Genomic DNA, 22,348 nt, shown 5'->3' on the forward strand with positions numbered 1-22,348 from the left:
TGGACATTCTTACAGAGTGACACGGACAAATCTCTTTCTCATTTACCCCCGCCCCCTTTCCCCAAAAAAGAAAAATAGTACTTTTTATGTTTGGAACAATAACAAAACGTTTTCATCTCACCCCAAAATATTCACCCATGCAAGTGAAAGCAAAAATCCGACCAACACAAAAACACGAGCCACTGTTCCGCCGCCGTGCAGCCCACGTTGACTTGAATGTGTCTTTGTTGTTAACAGACAAATATGCTCTCAATTATTTCCTGTTTTACTTTGAAGGGTCTGTTCCAACGTCCGGTTTGTCCATTTTGTATATACATCTTATATTTATATATATATTGCGTGTCGTCCCGCACGCGGTCTGTCCTTCTGTCTGTCCCTTTTCAAAACGTACCTACTTCACCGCGCCGCTGCGCGCTGCCACTGCGCCGCTCAGGCAGTGGCTCACTACGATCGGGCGGGCATCTTAGCGAAAAAATGTTGTCTACCCACAAGCATTGCAATGAAATTGTTAGTTATTTAGTAGAGCTAAACATCTCTTTATTTTCGCGATAAGCAATGAAGATGAACAAAAAGTTGAACCAAGCAACAACACTTTTGTGGGCCGAAGGCCCACCTTACCAGCCTTCCGCAGGAACTAGCTGATGAGCCGCCCGGAGGGCGGCAAACCAGCTAGTATATATATATGCTGTGTGTGTTATACTTGACTACTGACCAATTCTAATAAAGCAAGAGACTGTCACGCAGATTTTTCCTCCGTTTATCCAGCCGCCTTGAGGGGTGACACACGGGTATACTGCACAAGTAAGCCGCTGACAACAGTTTTTTTGGAATTCAAAATGTCCACCAGAGAATGAACCGCAAACGCGATTGAACATCTTTTGCGTCAAACGGAAAGGTGTGTGTTTGGGGGTAGGGGGGGGGGGCACCATTCCAGAGGAACATGTCGATGGGATGGTGAGATGAGCGGCGGCGGCCTCATGTTGATGAGCGTGCAAAATTGCTCCCTCCAGGTTTCATGTGATCGTTGTGCTTGTCCTTGAGTGCATCGGTCGGACCAACCAATCACAAACGTGAGATGTGCACAGGCAAAGCGAGAGTGCAGAACACATCTGATGACTTGCGTGGGGAAAAATAAGCTATACAGTGATCCCATTGTGTATTGCGCTTCATTTGCCGCACCTGCAGTTCATGACAATTGTATTCAGGAAAAAAAATGCCGAATGACTCAGAGGTTTTATACGTGTCTGTACGCATAATTGGTTCCCGGCGCAACATCGACCAATGACAGCAAGAGTGGATTTTTCCTGTGAACTGATTGGCTGCGAATCTTCACAGCCCCTCCCAGCACCTTCCCTTGTGCCACATCGTGCTGTTGACTCTATGATAGTACGACTGCCTCTCTCTGTCATACTGTCTCTTCTGTTGTTTGCAACATGCGCGGTGGGGAAAGAGAGAGAGAGACAGAGAGAGTGAGAGAGAGAACGGCCGGGCCCACCGCCAGGCCCGCCATCAGGCCCCAGAACGCGCCCTGGCCCGCAAATGGAGAAGAATAACACAGCGGGCCGAGGGCGCGCGTTGGAGGGGAAGGAGCGCCGACGGAACTGCTCGTTGGTGCGCGGTCAGAAGTGATCCCTCGCTATTTCGTGGTTCGTTTATCACGGCTTCAGTGCAACGTGGATTTTTTTTTTCAAACATATTCCTAAAAAAAAAAATTGCGAACGGTCTGGGAGAAGCAGCAAAAGTCAGCAAAACAACAGCGAATCACATAGAGCAACATATACAGGACTACATGTATATGTTTACTGTATTTTGTTATTCATACACTAATCTAACCTAACTTATACATGTTTAAATCTATTAGTATACAGCATTAAGTAATGGTAATTATGACACAATTTACTTCTACATGCATGTATACCATTAAATTTGGCCTGATAAATATTTTTATACTCATACACATGTACATGTACCTACCTATACGGGGGGGGGGGGGGGGGTTGCTACTTTGCGGGTTTTCGTTTATCGCGGGTGGTCTTGGTCCCTATGAACCGCGATAAACGAGTGTCATGATTCGGTTTAGGGACCAACAGGTGGCAGTGTAGGGCTCCCCCAGCAGCTGCACACCTGTTGGTCATAGGTCAGTGGTCCTCAACTAGAAATGCAGTATGTCCACTTTTTAAAATTTTTTAAATAAGACCAAGGTCCAGTCCCATGCACGGCGTTCATGGGCAGCAGGGCTATATGCCCATTTAGTATGATCAAGCCAAGCTTATACAAATCAACACTCCTCACAACCAACCAATAATGGGGTACATGAAAATAACAATTATTCAGTACACAGCAAATAATGAGAGGTATTGTGTTGAGGCACAGAAACACTTTTATTTTGCCTCCTTAATAATAGAAACAGCCCTTTTAGGGAAATAAGACATTTGTATTTAAACTTTGTTAAACAGTAATTGTCTTTTTTCCCTTAATTTAACAAAAACAAAATACAAATTTTACCAAAATAAATACTAAACATGAAAACAAAAATATCCTTTTCATTTTTACAATTCCCCTTTTCACATCCCCTCTGAAATCACTGAAAAATATATCAGAAGAGGAGTTCAGAACCATTTTAAATACTGACACAAGGGAGCACAGGAATGTGGGGTGCTGTTCGTCCACTAAAGGTGAATGCAATGTCTGAGGCATGTAAATATTATTTCAGGACGCCATTGGGATGTTCATTTACCATGTTGCGGTGTTCTGCTGTTAAACAGTTGCAAAGATCCCCGGGTATTCATTCATTCATTCATTCATTCATCTTCCGTACCGCTTGATCCTCACTAGGGTCGCGGGGGGTGCTGGAGCCCATCCCAGCCGTCTCCGGGCAGTAGGCGGGGGACACCCTGAATCGGTTGCCAGCCAATATCCCCGGGTAGACGGGAGCAAAACTGCACACAATCGAAAGCTCCCGCAATTCGTCTTGTCTAATTGTCTGTGTGCGGCTCTCCTGGGCTGAAACTGTGAGCACACTGTGGCGTCGCGCATGCGTTTGTTTCCTGACATAATCATCCATTTTGAATGCGTGTGTATTGGGATGGACGCGTGCTGACGCTTATGTATGGGCACACCTTAAGTTCAGAGGAGCCAATCAGCGCATCATTATCGCCGACATGCCCTGCTCAGCCAGGATCTCCAGTTAGTCAAACATTATACACACACAGTCGCGCTGCTGCGGTCCTCTGCATTACATCTGTTTGTGCACGCAAAGAATACAACGGATAATTTTAACAAGCGGTCGCGGTAATGCGCAGATTATCGTTCAAAAATATAAAATGTATACCGTAAAAATCACTTTATAATTTATTATTTTCTACAATTTGCCGAGGGCCGGGACAGAGGAGGTCCGGACAGAGGAGGTCGGCGGTCCGGTCGTGGATCGCGGTCCGCCAGTTGAGGAAGACTGCTCTATACATTTGACTGCTCTCCGACTCTTATTAGCGGCCCAGTTTTTAACATGTTAACAACCAAACCAATCTTCACCAACAATGTGCACCAATCTTTAGCGGGCCGGATTAAAAAGACCAACGGGCCGCATCCGATCATATTTTATCTCTACTTAATTTGATAAATTCCTTATTTTTCATGTACATTTAATAACAACAATACTAAATAGCATGGCAGTGTGCACCTTGTTCGCTCTTTCTGGTTGACCACCCCTTACAAATTTTTACATTATGTCATTGTTTTTCTTTGTGTCTTCCTCATTGTCCAATGTGTGTCTACTGTCCAGCAGTAAATTACACACATTATGTCTCGTCTGACCCATCATGGACATACCCCTGTGTTGGAACAGTTGCTATAAAAGTGAAATAGATCAATATAGAGATGTGGTTTCCAGCTCTTCTGCATTTTTCGAAGCAAAACTAAATAATTGCTAATAATCAAGCCACATGTGTAAAATTCGTGTAGACTTCCTTTAACTTTTACTTTCTTTGCCACTTGCCATGTTAAAAAGATAAGCACTGTAATTCTAATTTCTCCTCACTATACTAAATATAACCTGAAGATGACGCCATAGCTGGCAGCTATCTGCAAGAGCTCTTCCAAGAGCTCTGCTTTTTTTTCTTGTTGTTTTTGTCTTTTGTTTTGTCATATGGTATTTGTTGTCCTTCATTTGGACCCTTTTTGGACTGTTTTCAATGTTTTGGCCATGACATTAGTCGAAGGAGAAAAGTCTGAGCTTGTCACGTCGCGTGTCCGCCAGCAGGTGGCGGGTTTTCTCCCCCGCCATCTGCGCACCTGCCCGTAATTTCGGGCTGATTACCCTCCTATATTAATGAGACTCCGGCAGTTCTCCCACTGCCGGAGAATTCCTCACCGTGCCATTGATCTCTCGTGCTAATTCCTCTATTTGTAGATTACTCGTTGCCTTCTTGCCTTGCGGCCTTTACTCTTGCCATTCGCGTTAGTCACTAAATTGAATACTTCGATATTGCCTAATCAGTAGTTCCTCGCACTTTGTTTTTCAGCGAGCGTTTTCAGTTGTTTCCTTATTTCTTCCCTGGTCCTTATTTGACCAGCGTTTTGTGTTTCCGTTTTTTCCCTGTCGGGCTCTTTCTGTTTTTGTCATTAAAGACACTCTTTGCTTTGAGAAAATTCTTTCGTTGTCTGTTTTCCGGGGATCCAATTCTTTATTTTTCTCGTTCTGCACGGAGCGATCATTATCGCTTCGGGCAGATCGTGACAGAATTCTCCGGCCACCATGGATCCCGCAGACATCGAAAAGATTTTGTCCGCTCTTTCCCGACAAGAGCAACAGATGAGTCAGCAGGGCCAAGCCATTAGGGAACTCCGTGGCGCGGTCTCCATGCTGGCTCATCGGTCCGATGATTTAGAACCTCGGTTGGTCCGGGTGGAAGAGCGGAGACCATCTCCCCCCGGGGTTCGTTCTATTATTCCCGAAGCGCCCTCCTCATATCCCATTATGACGAGGGAGCCATCGCTTCCACACCCCCCTCGCTACGGGGGCGAGCACGGGCAGTGTGGACACTTCCTCCACCTGTGCTCTCTCATATTCGACCTACAGCCTTCTGCCTATGCTAATGACGCCGCCAAGGTGGCTTATGTCATGAGTCTGTTAACAGGTCCGGCGGCATCGTGGGCGATTGCGACCAGTGACGCTAAGCCGAATCTCCGTACTTCGTTCCCCGACTTCGTGGCTGCGTTCCGCCGGGTGTTCCATCATCCCGTGCGAGGCAGAGAGGCAGAGGGCCGGCTACTCGCCCTCCACCAGGGAGAGCGATCGGTAGCGGATTACTCCATCGAGTTCCGGATCCTGGCCGCCCAGAGTGGATACGGTGATCGGGCGCTGTGTGGCCTGTTTCGCCACGGGCTAAACCCTCAACTCAAGGACGAGCTGGCGACCCGCGACCACAGCACCAACCTGGAGGAATTAATCGACCTCTCCCTCCTCATGGACAATCGCCTGAGGGAGCGAAGCCGGGAGCGTGGAGGTGATCGGTCCCAGTTCCGACGAACACCCACGGAGGAACAGGTGCAGCTGGGAGGCAGGGACGCTGGTGCGGAGGAAAGAAAGCGTCGTTTCAGCGACCGAGCGACGACTGACGGCGTTCCACCATCTCCTCACGCCGCAACCAGCCATCCGGGGTCGTCACCCCCTGCCCACCAGGAGTACTGTGAGTCACGACCGCGCGCGCCCCCCTTCGAGTCTAGGCGAGTCGACTCGCGGCCTGGACACCCCAACAGACTCGAACTCGAGGGGGAGATATTAACGGGGTCCCGGTCGTGGCGGGTTCGGGCTCTGGTAGACTCGGGGGCAGATGACTGTATAATGGACACCGATCTCGCATCCGAGCTGGGTTGTTCCGTGGAGAGGTTGATAGATAGGAAGCGGGTTTGTGATCTTGATGGGCGCCTCCTGGCGGTAGTTACGCATAGGACGGAGCCGTTGAAACTTCTACTGTCCGGCAACCATGTCGAACATCGCCGTTTTTACCTAATGCAGTCTCGCAATGCCCCGATCGTTCTCGGGTTACCCTGGCTGAAGACACACAATCCCGTGATTTCCTGGGCGCGCCCAGCGATAGACAGCTGGAGCCCATATTGTTACCAGCACTGTCTACAATCGGCCGTCGGGAAGCATGAACGTGTCACGCCCCCCGAGGAGATCTGCCTTGACGGAGTGCCGGATTGCTATCGGGATCTAAAGGAGGTGTTCAGCGAGGATCGTGCCCACTCTTTGCCTCCACACCGCCCCTACGATTGTGCTATAGACCTGCAGGCGGGCGCTCCGTTGCCGACCTCGCGGCTGTATCAGGTGTCCCAACCCGAGCGCGAGGCATTGACGGAGTACATCAACAGCTCGCTCGCCGCAGGTCTTATTAGACCATCGCGTTCACCGTTAGGGGCGGGTTTTTTCTTCGTAGGGAAGAAAGACAAGACCCTGCGACCCTGCGTAGACTATCGGGGATTAAACGAGATAACAATTAAGAATAGATACCCGCTACCCTTGCTGGACTCCGCCTTCGCCCCATTACAGTCAGCCACCATTTTCTCCAAATTAGACTTGCGCAGCGCTTACCACTTGGTTCGCATCCGGGAGGGTGACGAGTGGAAGACGGCTTTTAAGACCCCTCTGGGTCATTTTGAATACCTGGTTATGCCTTTTGGGCTCACCAACGCCCCTGCCGTTTTCCAAAATCTAATCAATGATGTGCTAAGGGACATGATAAACATCTTTTGTTTCGTTTACCTTGACGATATTTTAATTTTTTCCCAGTCATTACACGAGCACCAGCAACACGTTAGGCTGGTGCTACAACGTCTACTGGAGAACCGGCTCTTCGTCAAGGCAGAAAAGTGTGAATTCCATGTCCCCGTCATCTCCTTCCTAGGGTTCATTATTGAACAGGGCAGGTTAAGGGCGGACCCCATTAAGACGCGTGCAGTCACTAACTGGCCGGTTCCAGCCAATCGCAAGGAACTGCAGCGCTTTCTGGGGTTCGCCAACTTCTACCGACGCTTCATCCGCGGTTATAGTCAGAAGACGCTCCCCTTAACCCGCCTTACGTCCATTAAAACCCCATTTAAGTGGGATCCGACCGCGGATGCGGCGTTCGCAAACCTGAAGGCGGCGTTCACCAGTCCCCCCGTACTACAGCACCCTGATCCTGATCTCCCCTTTATCGTGGAGGTGCACGCCTCGGATTCGGGGGTGGGGGCTGTGCTGTCCCAGCGCTCTCCGGTCGACCAGAAGTTGCACCCCTGCGCCTTCTTCTCCCGTCGACTCAGTGCCGCCGAGTCCAATTACGACGTGGGCAACCGTGAACTGTTGGCAGTTGTGACCGCCTTGCAGGAGTGGCGGCACTGGCTCGAGGGGGCGAAGGAACCCTTTACGGTCTACACGGATCATAAGAACCTCGCCTACCTCCGCTCCGCCAAAAGACTGAACGCCCGTCAGGCCCGGTGGGCCCTCTTCCTTACCAGGTTCGACTTCATCCTCACCTACTCTCCCGGGTCTAAGAACACCAAGCCCGACGCCCTCTCCCGTCTCCACGAGCCTGCGGGGAGGGATCGATCCCCGGAGACCATCCTCCCGACCCGGTGCGTCGTGGGGGCCGTCCAGTGGGAGGTTGAGCAGCGGATCCAGGCAGCCCTGGAGGGGGTTCAGGTGCCGACGGAGTGCCCAGCAGGGAGGCTATTCGTACCTCCTCCCTTACGATCTGAAGTTCTGCAGTGGGGACATGGGTCCAAGGTGGCGTGTCATCCCGGGGTGAACCGGACTGTGCAACTCGTCGCCCAGCGTTTCTGGTGGCCGGAGCTCCGCAACGACGTGACGGAGTTCATCAAGGCCTGCACCTCCTGCGCCTGCGGCAAGTCGTCCCATCAGCCGCCGGCGGGACTGCTCCAGCCGTTGCCCATTCCTCCTCGCCCGTGGTCCCACATCGCCCTGGACTACGTCACGGGTCTCCCGCCTTCCCGGGGTCGAACTGTCGTACTCACGATCGTGGACCGCTTCTCCAAGGCGGCTCATTTTGTTCCTTTGTCCAGGTTGCCGTCGGCGCTGGAGACCGCCGACCTCCTTGTCGAACACGTCTTCCGTCTCCACGGCATTCCACTGGACATTGTCTCGGACCGGGGGCCCCAGTTCGTGTCCCGCGTCTGGAAGCAGTTCTGCCGGTCCCTCGGGGCCACGGCCAGTCTGACCTCGGGGTACCACCCCCAGTCCAATGGACAAGCCGAGCGTGCCAACCAGGATCTGGGGGCGGCCCTCCGCTGTGTGTGCCTTCACCGTCCCTCATCCTGGGTCGACCACTTACCCTGGGTGGAGTACGCGCACAACACCCTCGTCTCTTCTGCCACTGGTAGGTCCCCCTTCATGGCCGCCTACGGGTACCAGCCGCCGCTGTTCCCGTCCCAGGAGGGGCAGGTGGAGGTCCCCTCTGTGCAGCACCACCTCAAGCGGGCCCATCGCGTGTGGAAGGAGGCCCGGGCTGCGTTGTCCCGCACGGCGGCCAGGAACCAGCGGATCGCGGATCGTCGCCGGCGCCCGGCTCCTTCATACGTGGTAGGACAGAAGGTGTGGTTGGCGACTAGGGATCTTCGGCTGGCCGGCACGTCTGCGAAACTGGGACCCCGATTTACTGGACCGTTCGAGGTCGAGGCCGTCATCAGTCCATCTGCAGTCAGGCTCCGGCTGCCACCCACCATGAAGGTTCACCCCGTCTTCCACGTCTCCCTACTCAAACCCGTGTCTTCCAGTGACTTGGCTCCTCCTCCCACGCCGCCGCCCCCTCCGCGGGTCGTCGACGGTGACCCGGTGTACACGGTTCGTGCCATCCTGGACTCTCGGCGCAGGGGAAAGGGGTTCCAGTATCTGGTCGACTGGGAGGGCTACGGGCCTGAGGAGCGGCAGTGACTGCCTCGCTCCTGGATCCTTGATCCGTCCCTTTTGCGCGACTTCCACGCTGCACATCCATCCAAGCCGGGTAGTCCGCCGGGAGGCGTCCATTGAGGGGGGGGTACTGTCACGTCGCGTGTCCGCCAGCAGGTGGCGGGTTTTCTCCCCCGCCATCTGCGCACCTGCCCGTAATTTCGGGCTGATTACCCTCCTATATTAATGAGACTCCGGCAGTTCTCCCACTGCCGGAGAATTCCTCACCATGCCATTGATCTCTCGTGCTAATTCCTCTATTTGTAGATTACTCGTTGCCTTCTTGCCTTGCGGCCTTTACTCTTGCCATTCGCGTTAGTCACTAAATTGAATACTTCGATATTGCCTAATCAGTAGTTCCTCGCACTTTGTTTTTCAGCGAGCGTTTTCAGTTGTTTCCTTATTTCTTCCCTGGTCCTTATTTGACCAGCGTTTTGTGTTTCCGTTTTTTCCCTGTCGGGCTCTTTCTGTTTTTGTCATTAAAGACACTCTTTGCTTTGAGAAAATTCTTTCGTTGTCTGTTTTCCGGGGATCCAATTCTTTATTTTTCTCGTTCTGCCCGGAGCGATCATTATCGCTTCGGGCAGATCGTGACAGAATTCTCCGGCCACCATGGATCCCGCAGACATCGAAAAGATTTTGTCCGCTCTTTCCCGACAAGAGCAACAGATGAGTCAGCAGGGCCAAGCCATTAGGGAACTCCGTGGCGCGGTCTCCATGCTGGCTCATCGGTCCGATGATTTAGAACCTCGGTTGGTCCGGGTGGAAGAGCGGAGACCATCTCCCCCCGGGGTTCGTTCTATTATTCCCGAAGCGCCCTCCTCATATCCCATTATGACGAGGGAGCCATCGCTTCCACACCCCCCTCGCTACGGGGGCGAGCACGGGCAGTGTGGACACTTCCTCCACCTGTGCTCTCTCATATTCGACCTACAGCCTTCTGCCTATGCTAATGACGCCGCCAAGGTGGCTTATGTCATGAGTCTGTTAACAGGTCCGGCGGCATCGTGGGCGATTGCGACCAGTGACGCTAAGCCGAATCTCCGTACTTCGTTCCCCGACTTCGTGGCTGCGTTCCGCCGGGTGTTCCATCATCCCGTGCGAGGCAGAGAGGCAGAGGGCCGGCTACTCGCCCTCCACCAGGGAGAGCGATCGGTAGCGGATTACTCCATCGAGTTCCGGATCCTGGCCGCCCAGAGTGGATACGGTGATCGGGCGCTGTGTGGCCTGTTTCGCCACGGGCTAAACCCTCAACTCAAGGACGAGCTGGCGACCCGCGACCACAGCACCAACCTGGAGGAATTAATCGACCTCTCCCTCCTCATGGACAATCGCCTGAGGGAGCGAAGCCGGGAGCGTGGAGGTGATCGGTCCCAGTTCCGACGAACACCCACGGAGGAACAGGTGCAGCTGGGAGGCAGGGACGCTGGTGCGGAGGAAAGAAAGCGTCGTTTCAGCGACCGAGCGACGACTGACGGCGTTCCACCATCTCCTCACGCCGCAACCAGCCATCCGGGGTCGTCACCCCCTGCCCACCAGGAGTACTGTGAGTCACGACCGCGCGCGCCCCCCTTCGAGTCTAGGCGAGTCGACTCGCGGCCTGGACACCCCAACAGACTCGAACTCGAGGGGGAGATATTAACGGGGTCCCGGTCGTGGCGGGTTCGGGCTCTGGTAGACTCGGGGGCAGATGACTGTATAATGGACACCGATCTCGCATCCGAGCTGGGTTGTTCCGTGGAGAGGTTGATAGATAGGAAGCGGGTTTGTGATCTTGATGGGCGCCTCCTGGCGGTAGTTACGCATAGGACGGAGCCGTTGAAACTTCTACTGTCCGGCAACCATGTCGAACATCGCCGTTTTTACCTAATGCAGTCTCGCAATGCCCCGATCGTTCTCGGGTTACCCTGGCTGAAGACACACAATCCCGTGATTTCCTGGGCGCGCCCAGCGATAGACAGCTGGAGCCCATATTGTTACCAGCACTGTCTACAATCGGCCGTCGGGAAGCATGAACGTGTCACGCCCCCCGAGGAGATCTGCCTTGACGGAGTGCCGGATTGCTATCGGGATCTAAAGGAGGTGTTCAGCGAGGATCGTGCCCACTCTTTGCCTCCACACCGCCCCTACGATTGTGCTATAGACCTGCAGGCGGGCGCTCCGTTGCCGACCTCGCGGCTGTATCAGGTGTCCCAACCCGAGCGCGAGGCATTGACGGAGTACATCAACAGCTCGCTCGCCGCAGGTCTTATTAGACCATCGCGTTCACCGTTAGGGGCGGGTTTTTTCTTCGTAGGGAAGAAACACAAGACCCTGCGACCCTGCGTAGACTATCGGGGATTAAACGAGATAACAATTAAGAATAGATACCCGCTACCCTTGCTGGACTCCGCCTTCGCCCCATTACAGTCAGCCACCATTTTCTCCAAATTAGACTTGCGCAGCGCTTACCACTTGGTTCGCATCCGGGAGGGTGACGAGTGGAAGACGGCTTTTAAGACCCCTCTGGGTCATTTTGAATACCTGGTTATGCCTTTTGGGCTCACCAACGCCCCTGCCGTTTTCCAAAATCTAATCAATGATGTGCTAAGGGACATGATAAACATCTTTTGTTTCGTTTACCTTGACGATATTTTAATTTTTTCCCAGTCATTACACGAGCACCAGCAACACGTTAGGCTGGTGCTACAACGTCTACTGGAGAACCGGCTCTTCGTCAAGGCAGAAAAGTGTGAATTCCATGTCCCCGTCATCTCCTTCCTAGGGTTCATTATTGAACAGGGCAGGTTAAGGGCGGACCCCATTAAGACGCGTGCAGTCACTAACTGGCCGGTTCCAGCCAATCGCAAGGAACTGCAGCGCTTTCTGGGGTTCGCCAACTTCTACCGACGCTTCATCCGCGGTTATAGTCAGAAGACGCTCCCCTTAACCCGCCTTACGTCCATTAAAACCCCATTTAAGTGGGATCCGACCGCGGATGCGGCGTTCGCAAACCTGAAGGCGGCGTTCACCAGTCCCCCCGTACTACAGCACCCTGATCCTGATCTCCCCTTTATCGTGGAGGTGGACGCCTCGGATTCGGGGTTGGGGGCTGTGCTGTCCCAGCGCTCTCCGGTCGACCAGAAGTTGCACCCCTGCGCCTTCTTCTCCCGTCGACTCAGTGCCGCCGAGTCCAATTACGACGTGGGCAACCGTGAACTGTTGGCAGTTGTGACCGCCTTGCAGGAGTGGCGGCACTGGCTCGAGGGGGCGAAGGAAGGTTCACCCCGTCTTCCACGTCTCCCTACTCAAACCCGTGTCTTCCAGTGACTTGGCTCCTCCTCCCACGCCGCCGCCCCCTCCGCGGGTCGTCGACGGTGACCCGGTGTACACGGTTCGTGCCATCCTGGACTCTCGGCGCAGGGGAAAGGGGTTCCAGTATCTGGTCGACTGGGAGGGCTACGGGCCTGAGGAGCGGCAGTGACTGCCTCGCTCCTGGATCCTTGATCCGTCCCTTTTGCGCGACTTCCACGCTGCACATCCATCCAAGCCGGGTAGTCCGCCGGGAGGCGTCCATTGAGGGGGGGGTACTGTCACGTCGCGTGTCCGCCAGCAGGTGGCGGGTTTTCTCCCCCGCCATCTGCGCACCTGCCCGTAATTTCGGGCTGATTACCCTCCTATATTAATGAGACTCCGGCAGTTCTCCCACTGCCGGAGAATTCCTCACCATGCCATTGATCTCTCGTGCTAATTCCTCTATTTGTAGATTACTCGTTGCCTTCTTGCCTTGCGGCCTTTACTCTTGCCATTCGCGTTAGTCACTAAATTGAATACTTCGATATTGCCTAATCAGTAGTTCCTCGCACTTTGTTTTTCAGCGAGCGTTTTCAGTTGTTTCCTTATTTCTTCCCTGGTCCTTATTTGACCAGCGTTTTGTGTTTCCGTTTTTTCCCTGTCGGGCTCTTTCTGTTTTTGTCATTAAAGACACTCTTTGCTTTGAGAAAATTCTTTCGTTGTCTGTTTTCCGGGGATCCAATTCTTTATTTTTCTCGTTCTGCACGGAGCGATCATTATCGCTTCGGGCAGATCGTGACAGAGCTTGATTGTTGCGCCATATTTACACTGTTGACGCAACTTCCTGCATGCCGATAATGTATTTTGTGGGAGCCGGTACTTTCCGTCATTCCGTTTTCGCAAAGGTGCACTCCTTCTTCTGTTACTACTTTGGAAGCCAGAAGATTTGTGAGTCAACTTCAGCACCCCTCACCCTGCTGGTACCTTTCACAGAGGAGCATCACAAAAGGGGTTAGTTTTGCAACCCTTGACCTTGGACCTCATTGGACATGAGCTAAAGCATTTTCAGCAAGTTGCTTCCATTCTGGCCCTGGCCTTCCTGTGTGGAGTTTGCATGTTATCCCCGTGCCTGCGTGTGTTTTCTCTGGGTACTGCGGTTTCCTCCAACATTCCGCACACATGCATGATAGGTATGACATTGTCAATGTGAATGGTTGTTTGTCTAGATGTGTGCCCTGTGATTATCTAGCAACCAGTTCAGGGTGTGCCCCGGCTACTGCCCGAAGACAGCTGGGATAGGCCCGCGACCGTCGTGAGGATAATTCAGGATGTTCAGATAATGGATGAATGGATGAATGAATGTAAGGCTCAGACCTTTATAAGAAGTAATATATATACTTTGTTCTTTTAAGTATATGAACTTTTGTTTTATATATATATATATATATATATATATATATATAAAATGGTCATTGGAATTTGCACTGGTGGCAAATGTTTAAATCAAACACAAACTTTAATTGCTTCAAATTTTATGCATTAAATTCTTTATACATTTAAATTGAGTTTAAGTACATGCTGTCTGTAGCTTTAAGCACCCACTGTAAGTAACTGTATTTGTCCATGGAAATGCCATTCCTTTTTTGGTACAAGCTGTTTGCACAGTTAAGTGATGTCACAGAGCAGAGTATTTATGCTGTCAGTCACCCTCGCCCAAATGCACATCACACAAACAAATGGCCCTCTAGACTGTGGTGTATCGTGCAGGACCAGGGCAGGAACGGAAAGGCGAGGTTCCATTTGGGAAATCAGACAGGAATGTTGGTCTGTGGGATGGTGAACTTTCCGCCAAGGCCTGTCGCTTCTTGCGGTCGTGCCTCTTATAGTGGAAGTCCAATGGTGGGCGTAAAGCCAGAAAGCCTCCTACCTCCTCAGAGGATGAGTCAAATGAACCGTTTACTGATAGCTGCCGATCTAAAAGATCTTCAGCAGACTCACTCGAAGATGAACTGAAGGATATTGGTGGATTAAAGAGAGGGTCCATGGGACGAGGGCTAATCTGTGTGGGGTCAAATGGTGCAGATTGAAGATCAGGGAGCGGTGTGGGGTCAAATGGCGCTGGCTGCGGATCACGGGGTGGTGTGGGGTCAGAATGAGCAGGCTGCTGCTCTTTTCCTGGATAATGGATAGGAGGCACTGTTGGGATGTCAGGCTTAAAGGGGAGGTCATGACCTTGTGGTTGCAATGGGCGAAGGACGTCCACATTCTGAGGAAGGGAAAGACCAGCACACGTCACATTGATATTAACCAACTTGCTGTTAATGGCTATAAAGGTGACTTGGTTTTACTACATTACAGTTTATGGTAACAGTATGTAATCAACAATTACACACAAATAAAGGAAAACAAATATTAAATGACACTCAGCAATAGATAGACCTGCATAATCATCGAAGATTCTGCTCTACAGAAGAGCACAAGAAATTCTGCCTCCGTCAGTGCACCACTTGGCCCCCTTGCACACAGAGGGGAGCATTATGAAAAAAAAAGTGAAAATCATGATCTGAATCTGAAACTGGATTGCCACAAAGTTTGTCCAGGCAGTGGATGATGAGGTTCGAACTGAATCGCAAGTATGCGGGACACACTTTCCTGTACGTAAAGAAAGATTAGGACCCATTTGCTGTTCTCACTGTATCTGCCCTCTTTGATTTCCATCTTCAGGAAACATGGTATTCCCTCCACTGCTATGCTGGTCACTGTTAGATCTAGGTTCCGTTGAGCCCCCCCCCAAAAAAAACACTTTCTCATTGAGGCCACTTTTATCCTGTCCACAGGAAATCAAGACCTGGATGGCACAAAGACAGAAGTGATGGTGTTTGGTCCCAGTGGCTGTTGTACATCCCATCCTGCGGACTTGGGCCCTGTGGCTCCTTATCTTAAGCCAACAGTCTCAAATTTTGATCTTAAACTGGACACTGATTTTAAATTGGACCGGCAAATTGGTGCCATTGTTAAATCCAGCGGCTTACATCTTCGGAAGCTGGCGAAAGTAAAGTCTTTCCATTCTCATGAGCACTTTGAAAAAGTAATTCACACCGTCGTCACATCTCTGCTGGATTACTGTAATGCGCTTTACTTTGGAGTCAGCCAATCCTCCATTAAGTGTCTCCAGGTGGTCCAGAATGCTGCTGCTCACCTCTTAACTGATACTCGTAAGAGGGAGCACATAACTCCTACTATGGTATCCCTTCACTGGCATCCCTTCACCTTTTTGAGAATCTATTATTTGTTTTCAAATCTTTTAACGACATTGCCCCATCTTACCTTCACTGGCTCCCCATTCATTTTAGAGTTATTTTCAAGATCCTCCTCTTTGTTTTCAAATATAATAATCTCGCGCCACCTTACCTCTCTGAGCTCATCCACCCCTACACACCTGCCCGGCGCCTCAGGTCTGTGGACCAGTCTTTGTTAGAAGTATCAAGAACTAAACTGAAGCTCAGAGGGGATCGAGCCTTTTCTGTTGCTGGTCCCTCTCTCTGGAATGACCTCCCACTGAACATTCGGCAAGCCTCCTCGCTGCCCATCTTCAAAGCCCTCCTCAAAACTCACTTGTATTCTTTGGCATTCGACTCAGCATGACTTAGATTTGTTTTTAGTTTTACTGTTTGATGCTTTCTACTGCCTTTATTACCGATCTGTCTTACTGTTTATTGTGCATGTTAAATAGCTCCATGTACAGCACTTTGTATGCAGCGATGGCTATTTGAAAGTGCTCTATAAATACTGTTGACTTGACTTGACTCTCTGATCTCCGTCTTACCTGGCCGGTGCCTCAGTTCTGCGGACTCAACACTATTAGAGATACTGAGAACTTAGCAGAGGTTTACAGGGGATGGAGCCTTTTCCCTTGCTCGTCCCTCTCTTTGGAATGACCTCCCGCTGAACGTGAGGCAAGCCCCCTTGCTGCCCATCTTTAAAACTTGTCTTAAAAGTAATTTTTATTCTTTGGCTTTTGACTTGACATGAGACTTGATTTTTATTTGAACTCTTTTTGCGCTTTCTACTGTCTTCATTATTAATGTATTGTGTTATTGTGTGTTGTTGTACTAATTACTTTTCCTCTATATAAATCACTTTGTATACAGCGGTGGTTGTTTTAAAGCGCTCTATAAATACAGTTGAGTTGAGTAATTAGAGGCAAACCTGCTCGGGTTTACAAGGGGAGACTGCGGAAACTGCTCTCACTTTCATCCTTTCCATTTGATCACTTGTGTGCTACTTGTTCAACGGATTCAATAGGTTTGTTGTATTGCCTTGTTTTGGACGACATACCAGCACAACAGCTTCCTCCTCCGCAAACACAAAACAAAAATAAATCTTGGGCTGTCAATATGTGGCCCTATACCAAATGGGCCACACACGCACGCACACTTGCGCGCTCAAATCACATGTTCTGGTCTTGGTGAAAGTGCCATTCTCGTCATCTACAGGAATCCAAGCTCACATTTGATAGTTCTTGTACTGAATGTCAAGACGTTTGGCAGATCTATCTATTGCATTGTATTGTGGCAGTTAAAACCTGAAGATACATCCCCAGTTCCTTGGTCTGATTTGATTCACAGCGCGATGAAAAGTATGAGCTTCTGTACCTGAATTTTGAACATCTCGCAGGACACTTGGATATCCGGATGAGCATGCAGGTCTCCATGTACAGATGCTGTACAAAAGCCTGCAGTCTACGGGCAAGGCATAACATTAGCCCAAGATTAATGAAAGATTGCAGACACTAAAATGTGTGGTTGAGAGCAAAATTCATTGGGATTTGTTTTTTAAATACTGTAATACTTTCAGGGGCGTAGCTAGAATACCATATTTTTTTTCAGTGGGGTGGCCCAGGTGACATAATGACTCACCGAGGAGCGACAATACAATGGATGTGTATGCATGCAGGTGCACATGCAGTTGCTAGCGTGAGAGGGCGAGCGCAGACCCACCCGTGCACACCCACCCCCACACACCTGTAGCCTTACAAGTTGGTAGGTCAGTCTCAGCTGCACAACAACCATGGCAGAGACACATCATCGATTTATCATACCATCTGTGGTCAGGGATGGCCCACATATGCCAACCTGGCCCAACACACTCATTATATGAGCAACAACATCTCAGTTAAAAAAAAAAAAGGTTCACCGATCTTGATTTACTAGTTAATGCATTTCACTTTGCTTTTTTCCATTTCTATCTCATGCACTGATTTGTCAATGAGAGTGAATAATTGCCACCAATAGATTTTGCAAAGTGCCAATTTGCCGATCCAACTGCACATTTCATGCCAATCATAAAGAAGAAGAATGATTAAGAACAATGACAGTTACTTTCCTAATTCTTCACAATTCCAAATGTTGCTTTTTCTTTATATTTGTTCCTTCTTGTATGATGCATATGTTGGGCAAGGTTATGCATTTTCATGTCACGAAAACCATGAATGTGGATGGTATTATAAACAATGACTACTCAGCCATGTAGTTGTGCGCTAAGATGCGAACATAGTAGTGATGGTTAATATTCACTTATATCACAGACAACATGAAATGATGCTTGATTTAATGCATGCAGCTAAACATTATACACGCATACATGTATGATCGGTTTAAATTGATGGAGGCACAGCATGTAGAGCCCCTGGTGTAATGTGACTCTGTGAAGACAGCAGTAAGTTGGAACTAATGAAATACACAAATTGCCGTTCATCAAAATCTTTCCCTCGACATGGAGGTGGCCAGTGGAATGATCGGAGGGACCATTGCCACCATTTAGTAGCCTGGCCCCTGAATGCTTGCAAAACTTCTACTTTGTATTGAAGAGGCCATGAAGAACAGTAACGACTATATTTTCTCATATGGTGGCCAGGGGTGTTGTTTACCTTAATGTCTAGACTTCCAGGCGTCTATTAATGGGCTGGAGTTTATTTGTACAAATGTATATTTAAAATATTTGCTTGTAGAGCAGAAGTAGAAGTTGACTCATTGCAAACCTCAGTGTCTGAAGTGGATGTCAACCGCTGGCAGGTGCCTTTTTCTGTCACTCCCTCTGCACACTCTTGGACTGTAAATTCCACAAATCTGGCTTTCACTGGCAAAGCCTGAAATACAAAATTCATACAGTGAGAAAATTAAATTAAAAAAAAAAGACTAACAGAAGGAGAACGTGGTAAAGAACTAATAAATACTCTAATTTTACTTCCTGCTTGGTACACAAAAACCCACAATTTCACTTTGCTGTATGATCATGAGTTTCTTGTTGCATTTTCACTTTCAAGACAGACTAAGCACTCGGCAAACCGCAGTGTTCTAAAATCCGCCACAGAAATTTATCCCTCACAAACTTAAGTGCTTAACAACACACTTGTTCCGCAGCTCTGGTGATCCGCTTCACTCCAAGCCCTGCACCCACAGTGGATCGCCTCTTATAGGATGCCAGCGCGACCTGAACAGCCAGCACAGCTTGTTGACTGTCAACGGGAAGTAGGATGGGGCAGGTTGGACATGTCTGTTGCAGCTTCTCTGCGGGGTCTGCATCAAAGGATGACATTTATTCTTGGAGCTATCGGTACAGATGTTTGTTTGAATTGAAATACTAAATCTATTTTACAACAAGATTGGCAAATTTAAATAAATTCTTTCAACATGCCTTGTTGCAAACATGTCAATTGAGACATCTGAAGCACACAGGGACAATTATTTGGATTCTTTGTTGCATTTTATCATCATTTATTTGTATTTATTTATGTATTTTGTCATACAGCCTCATTGCAAGATGAAAATCTGCAGCACAATATCAGAATCTGACTGAATCTTAACTGGAAACAACTCATCTTGTTGATATGTTCACATTACCTGGCACAAGCGTGCAGTCATAACTGTACAGGTAGGAGTAACCTTCCAATGTGTGGAGGATGGTTGTGTTGCAGTTACCGGAGATTTGCTGAAAAGATAAAAGGAGAAGGAGAAATGACAAGCTCTTCTAAGAATTAGAGTGGAGATTTGCGGTACATTTATATGCAGTAATCGACTCACATCCACTCAAAGAGCTGTGTGGGTGTTTCCTTACTTGATAACTAGTTCATGGGATTTGTCTGGAAAGTATTAGTTTTGAGGCGACATATTTAGGAAGCTTTCTTTTCAAATTGCATGTACTGTACTGCGATCAAATTGGGTGGCCCAGTGATCCAGTGGTTAGCGCGTCAACCTAACAGTGCAGAGGTGCAGGGTTCGATTCCGGCTGCGGCCTTCCTGTGTGGAGTTTACATGTTCTCCCTGTGCCTGTGTGGGTTTTTGCCAGGTACACCGGTTTCCTCCCACATGCCAAAAACATGCGTGGAAGGTTCATAGAACACTCTAAATTGTTCCTCGATGTCAGTGTGAGCACCAATGATTGTTTGTCTCTGTCTGTCCAGCGATTGGCTAGCAACTATTTGCTGCCTAATGCCCGAAGACACAGAGGATAGGCTCCGGCACGCCTCGTGATCTTTGTGAGGAGAAGCGGATCAGAAAATGGATGTATGTATGTATGTCATGTAGTCATCTCACAATAGGCAACGCATTCTCAATTTTTTATTATTAATGTGCTGTTGTTGACTCGCATGTCTCTGAACATCACTGTGTCCTTTTTAATCTCCCTGATTTTATCACACAGTCTATAGTATACTGACGGGGGGGGGGGGGGGGGGGGACGACCTCCGTCAGTGCTTAGTTTGTCATAAAAAAAAAAAAAAGGTTTCTTATAATTTGTCACTCGTCAGCAAAATGGGCCTCAGTGACGGACTGACGGAGCTTGCATCAGTACTGACGGAATGTCCACCTCTGGCATTACTCTATAGCCTTCTTCCTAGAGAGCCCTCTGCTTTGGGAGCTGTGGTGGGTCGTGGGGCACTATGCGTGCTGTACCGGGGCCTCAATGCTGGTGGCTTGCGGCTGTTGGGGCAACCTGTCAGATGGTCTACTGTTTCCCTTCGAGATTCTTTGTAGCCAGTCTCACATTCTTATGTCTTTCATTGCGCTTTTATTTTTTATCTTGTGTATTTGTGGGTGGTGTGTGTGTGTATTATTTGTGAGACACTTTTTAATAATGTTTGATTGATAGATTGGTTGACTGAGTGCTATTGTTTTTTGTGCTCGTGATTTGCAAATTTGTATCACTGCACAGCAAAATATTACACTGAGAGGATTTTAAAACAGACTTGTTATCTGATGATATCTTTTGGATCTCAGGATATTAAATTTGCAGCCATGCAGCGATTAATATTTCCCGCTCAGTGTCCTCATAAGGATAGTCAAAGTGCCCAGTTTATTTCTACTGTATGTGTGTCCCTTACTGTTTCCATGAATGGTCTGACGTCACAGCGTTTCCATGGTTTTGGACTGCCTATGTAACACTTGGTTTCCAGGACATCCAGGTCCAGGTAATACACATTGCCTGCTGGACCCTGACATGCACAAAATAAACACAAGTAAAAAGGAAGGGGACATGCAAACATTACGTAGGTTCATGAGCAAAATGGCAACAATGTAAAGGTCTTATGGAATTTTTTTGCAGTCGTCATTCAGCATTATACCTGTATGTAAACAAGGTTGTTTAAGTTACATCACTTAAGAAATAAATAGTTGCTGTCCTGTGAAAAACACTTGTGTCCATTTTTGTCATTTTTATGTTAATAGAATGTGTAAAACACGGACACCGCTATTGACATAAAAACGTTTTTTTTTAATAACAAAAATGGACAAATGTGTTTTTCACAGGACAGCGATGATATGCAACGTAGCGTGACAAAGTGAAAATAATCATTGTCAATGCTGACAGGCAATTAGTGTCCTTGCTCAACAAATTCAATGTTAATAATCAGAAACAAAATAGGGGTTTAGCTTGGTCGAAATGTATTCATGATCCAAAAATGGCGGACTTTTTTGTGCAAGATCATTGATGCATTGACAAAAAGTACTTGATTTTCGGTTGCACGTGATGAATATAAGTTACCTTTATACGTTTCATTTGTTTTGAGGAAAACATAGGTTTATCACATTTTAATGATGTCCAACCGATATTCATATTCAAATTAAGTAAATCCAAAGGACCTTTTTTCCCAGACGGTGTCTTCTGAAACGTTCTCAACAACCAAGCAGATGTATTCCACAACCCTGAAGGAGAACGATGTGTGCAAGGGCCGCCGCCGTATGCTATATTGTGATTCATTAACCAGAATGACAGTGCACCTTTCACCATTTCACTTTGCTTAACACAGCATCTCAAACATCACCATGCTGTATTTCATAGGATTTATTAAGAAATTCTATTCACATTTACTTACATTTTAATGAATATTTGACAGTAAAACACGGGAATTGTCAACTATCCAATTGGTTAAACCTAAAAAAATTAATTTAAAAAAGGCACACTGAAACGACCTTCAAATGAGCAAGTATTCTTTTCAAACATTTATCCCCACTCACCTGAGCATGTAGGTGGACATTAGCAACGCGATTGAGGGCAAATTTGTACCCATCCGCACGATCCTCGTTGATATAAGTGACAGCCAGACGGGACAGTTTCTCCACAGCTTTGTCATTGCAGGGAATTGGAGCAAGTTCAGTGGGCACCAGTGCTAATCCCTCAGCATTCAGATACAACATTTGAATAAAAAGCAGAGCTAACTGCAGGAACGATGTGTAACTGGATTTATGCATAACGGCAGAGGATTCTGCTCCAGCAGCTCGACGAAGCTCCAATCGAAGTGAAGTTTTTTCCCCTGTGTTTGTGCTCAGCCTGGCTTGTGTGTTGACTTTTGGAATCAAAATAGGGAGGACTGTTGAAATCAAGCCAAGGACAAATGTTTATTTTTGTGAATGAATATTGACCGTTATTTAACCCTTGGAAGAAAAAAAATACACACGATCAGTAAACCAGGGTTTTCAATTAATATAATCATAATAATAATAATAATAAGACGAAGAAGAAGAACAGAAATGTTTTTTGTAGGGGGTTGACGACGACGACTCAGTCACCAAGTTCAGACAGTATGCAATGAGTGTATTTCACCAAGAGAGGACGCTGTATGTCTTCTTGTTGGTG

At 48.5% G+C, this 22,348-nt stretch overlaps 1 protein-coding gene across 1 annotated transcript; it reads right to left on the bottom strand.

The window, feature by feature from the left end:
• Positions 1–13,732: 13,732 nt before the first annotated feature.
• On the bottom strand, positions 13,733–22,077 carry si:ch211-262h13.5 (uncharacterized protein LOC571127 homolog). The gene is made up of 7 exons (XM_052073456.1): positions 21,730–22,077; positions 20,598–20,708; positions 19,120–19,207; positions 18,629–18,795; positions 18,258–18,365; positions 16,873–16,959; positions 13,733–14,483 (listed from the first exon to the last, which is right to left on the bottom strand). The coding sequence occupies exons 1-7, from the start codon at positions 21,961–21,963 to the stop codon at positions 13,962–13,964; spliced, it is 1,317 nt and encodes a 438-aa protein (XP_051929416.1). The 5' UTR covers positions 21,964–22,077; the 3' UTR covers positions 13,733–13,961.
• Between the last annotated feature and the right edge of the window lie 271 nt (positions 22,078–22,348).

This window comes from Hippocampus zosterae, chromosome 8 (assembly GCF_025434085.1).
Source record: "Hippocampus zosterae strain Florida chromosome 8, ASM2543408v3, whole genome shotgun sequence".
Classification (NCBI taxonomy): Eukaryota; Metazoa; Chordata; class Actinopteri; order Syngnathiformes; family Syngnathidae; genus Hippocampus; species Hippocampus zosterae.

Bases quoted from the DNA above. Each gene is read 5' to 3' on its own strand.
- si:ch211-262h13.5 (XM_052073456.1), bottom strand. From the start codon at position 21,963: ATGCATAAATCCAGTTACACATCGTTCCTGCAGTTAGCTCTGCTTTTT. The intron at 20,709-21,729 runs GTGAGTGGGGAT...TGTGCATGTCAG, and splicing joins ATGTCCACCTACATGCTCAG to GGTCCAGCAGGCAATGTGTA. The intron at 14,484-16,872 runs GTACAGAAGCTC...TCCCTTCCTCAG, and splicing joins GCGAGATGTTCAAAATTCAG to AATGTGGACGTCCTTCGCCC.